The sequence below is a fragment of the Atta cephalotes genome (assembly GCF_000143395.1).
Source record: "Atta cephalotes unplaced genomic scaffold scaffold00019, whole genome shotgun sequence".
In the NCBI taxonomy this organism is placed as follows: Eukaryota; Metazoa; Arthropoda; class Insecta; order Hymenoptera; family Formicidae; genus Atta; species Atta cephalotes.
In genome coordinates, this window is record NW_012130083.1 from 121,526 (window position 1) to 125,006 (window position 3,481).

Consider the following 3,481-nt stretch of genomic DNA (forward strand, 5'->3'; position numbering starts at 1 on the left):
TGAAACCAAAATTGTTGCTCTCATCCCGTGCAACAGCTACGAACTCTGTCATCAATGTTTGCAACGCGAATATCTTTGCATGTCTTTAGAACCTAATCAAAGACGCGTCGTGTCTTAAATGATAACGACGCAAAATCACAATTAGATCCTCGGCACTCGCGAGATCCCAAAGTCGACTCGATGAATCGTCGTTGCGACTATTCCCATCCCAAAGTTGGACGTCAGATATCACCCTGGGATTTGATAGAATATTCGGTCATATGGAGCTTGACGCACTCGTCGTGTAAAGATAATGGACGCTTGCCCCGCTCTGGGACTAAAATCAAATTGAATTCGCGAGGCCACGCACGAATTTAATGCACCTGCGAAACGTCGATGATTATTGAACGCGACGTGACGACGAAGATCTCTCCGCGTCGCGAGTAGATTGCCATGAATCACGCACGAATACCACGGTGTAGTCACTTTGGGGGTGGCCCGTCATATTTTATTAATATTAATAATGAGCTGTGTTAAATATGAAGCACACAAAATCGAGAAGGACGCGAAAACGCGATCAATCGCTGATCCCTTTTCGAGGAGGTGCGCGGGAGGTTTTAGCTCCAGATTTAATTGATGCTCCTCTCTACACCCACGAGTGAGTCACGCAGGGATGTCAGATCTCGGTATTCCTTCGGGAGATGTAAACACAGTCCAAATCTGCGGAATTCCGATCCTCTCGTTTGAATATCGTACGAATTTGTCTTCCCAACTTCGTAGACGCGAGTGGACCGCGAATGCGAGTTCTTACGTGATCGCAACGGACGGTAACCCGAAATACCGATCAGCAACAGGATCCAGATCCCGGGCCGACGAAGGGACGACTCGCAGAGAGGCTCGCCTCTCTGTATCCGCAATTCGGTCTCGCTCGGTTCTGCTCGAGCCAGCTCGGCTCGGCCTCCTCTTCTGATGGTCGATAACAGCGAGAGTGCGTACTGAGGACGCGTTCCTTTGATTCCCACCGAATCTCTCCCGAGTGCAATTTCCCTCCGAATCTTATCCCAGTAAAAATTCTCTCACTAATCTTAATTGATCAATTAACGGAGCCGTTATTAATTTGATCATCGGCAAAATCAATCGCACGATTCGTTAGACTTAATTTGTTTTTACATCGTGACATAAAAAGGCCTTAGCTCGTTCGCACTTGTGCAAATTTACAGTCTGAAAATTATAATACTTGCGAAAGGGGATGTGAATTCGTTTGAATTATTGAGGAATAAAAAAATATTTACATAAACGCGTTTAATGACAATTAGCGCGATATGTGCTTCCGTTTCGAAAATAAAGCTCATCGACGAGTTTGGATTAATTTATAGTATCGAAATCCCGTGTGTGTTAAAAATTAGGTCGGGGTCACACGTGAACGATATTAGATCCTGTAATCAGTATTTCCAAGCCATTAATTACCTGCGTTGTTGCAGGGACGAAGGTTTCCGCTCGCGAATCTAACGGCCTTCCACGGATATGCACGCGCCGCGAGCGTGCAGTTACATCTTTCGATGCAGTTCATTCTGTCGTCGACAGTAACGTCGATTGTCGCACCTGTCACGAGTGGCTGTCACATTTTGCAACGGGGAAACGAGCGCGAAGTTGAAGGCGGTTCGCTGTATCGGCAGATCGTAAAATTAATTGAATCGATAAAAGAAAAAGAGGAGAGGAGAACGCACACATACACTGTTTAAATTATGACAAAAAAAAATAAAAACAATGAAATGAATCTGTAATATTTTTCTAAAAAGGTTTTACAATATTCTCTCTTCTCCTATTTTTTATACTCAATAATTCGATAATCAGAAAAAAGAATCGACAAATGTTTAATCATTATCGATCAAATCTGAATTTTATTCTTTTATTGACACTTCAATGCTGTATTTTTAAGCTTCCACTACATTTGACTTGGCAAAAAATTTCATCCGGCTATATCCAGTTGTACGTCCTACGATCTCAAAATTGAAAGATTCGACAGGAGATTGTAAATCTAGCAGCACACACATTTATGATATCATTAATCTATTCATGTATTCAAATTTCTCACAATTATTATACAATAATATATAATATTATAGAGGATGACTATAATTATTGTATAATAATTAATAACATATAATTAATGAAATAAAATGCTCGAAATTAAAGTAAAGTTTATCGAGTAAACAAACATGAATTTTCTTTATAAGATAAAATCCTAAAAACATCCCACAAACTTGTGAACAAGGATGAGTTCTCGAAGCAGAACGGCGCGATGAATAATCATGGTGTGCGATATTATCCTATTTAGCTTGTCTCGAAGATCATGTTCTCCGATTAACGATCGCGATCGTGATCACGACAACAGGACATGCGCGTCCTGCTCCACCTCTCAAGGCGAGACAACAAACCGCCTTTGTCATTATACAGCGGTGAGCTGTGACACACGAGAGAGGTACGGGGAAGTGTGTCAATGTTACGGCGATCGCATGCCAGGTATCTATGTACTTAGGTTGGTGCGTGCCGCTCTTCGAGTCGCAGGGTTAATCACCTCGTACCGCTCATTGTGCTCACGGTGATCGAGCGAAGACCGATTATTTCTTATATAGGCTGGAAGTGATCAGTGATCATAGAAGTTGCCAGACTGTTTCGCAAGCTTGAAATAAAATTACAGAATCGAGTCACTCAAGATCGAGGTCCTACAAAAAGACCAATGTAATTATCTTTTAAATGTACCGACATCGTTACATTCTCGCGTAAGCGTCTCCAAGTAAGCGTCACGGCATACGTTAATTATCCGGATGAAACACCCGTGATACACATCTTTTGCTTTCAATGCGCGTGACTTGGCACTCCGAAGGACTCTGCCGTTTCCGCGACGCGACGAGGCGTCTCCGCGCTCCTCTCCATGCTGTTCTCCCATATCGTTTTCCAGCAGCAATGATGTAACGAATAAGGTGCAAGCGGTCAAGTTGAAGCGCGACCTTGAAAATCGAAGATCGAGAGTATCCCCGCCGTCGATGCTGACAGTGGTGGTGGTCTCCCACCATGACGAAGTGTAGTTGCACGTATACACCATATCGCGAGTCCTGTCCCCTTCTTCCTTCGTTAGACGCACGGAAGGAAGGCCCGATCCTTGGACACTTTCTTATAAATGTACGTTGGTCACTAGCTCGTGCCTCATTTGACGCTCCACCCTCCTGTACACGGAGGGTTCGATCCGCGGTTTTTGTTCTCTTATCATCTGGTTCCTCGCTCGACTTTCCTTCGTCATCGCGCGTCACGCTGATCCAGTGTCGAGAAGTGGATTTCTTTCAATTTTTTTCTGGAATTTAAGATTCTCGATTTTACTCGTTGAAGGATACTTGTGAGTACCTTATATCCTTTTTTAGCCCTATAAATTTTCGACGGAAATTTCTGACAGAAAAGTTAGAAGCAGCAATCAAATGCTTTTCGAGCAATCAAAAGAACGTGT

General features: G+C 43.2%; 1 protein-coding gene across 1 annotated transcript; it reads right to left on the bottom strand.

The window, feature by feature from the left end:
- Positions 1-2,725: 2,725 nt before the first annotated feature.
- On the bottom strand, positions 2,726-3,085 carry LOC105619135. The gene has a single exon (XM_012200664.1). It carries the CDS (start codon positions 3,083-3,085, stop codon positions 2,726-2,728), a length of 360 nt encoding a protein of 119 aa, XP_012056054.1.
- Between the last annotated feature and the right edge of the window lie 396 nt (positions 3,086-3,481).

Bases quoted from the DNA above. Each gene is read 5' to 3' on its own strand.
- LOC105619135 (XM_012200664.1), bottom strand. From the start codon at position 3,085: ATGGTGTATACGTGCAACTACACTTCGTCATGGTGGGAGACCACCACC.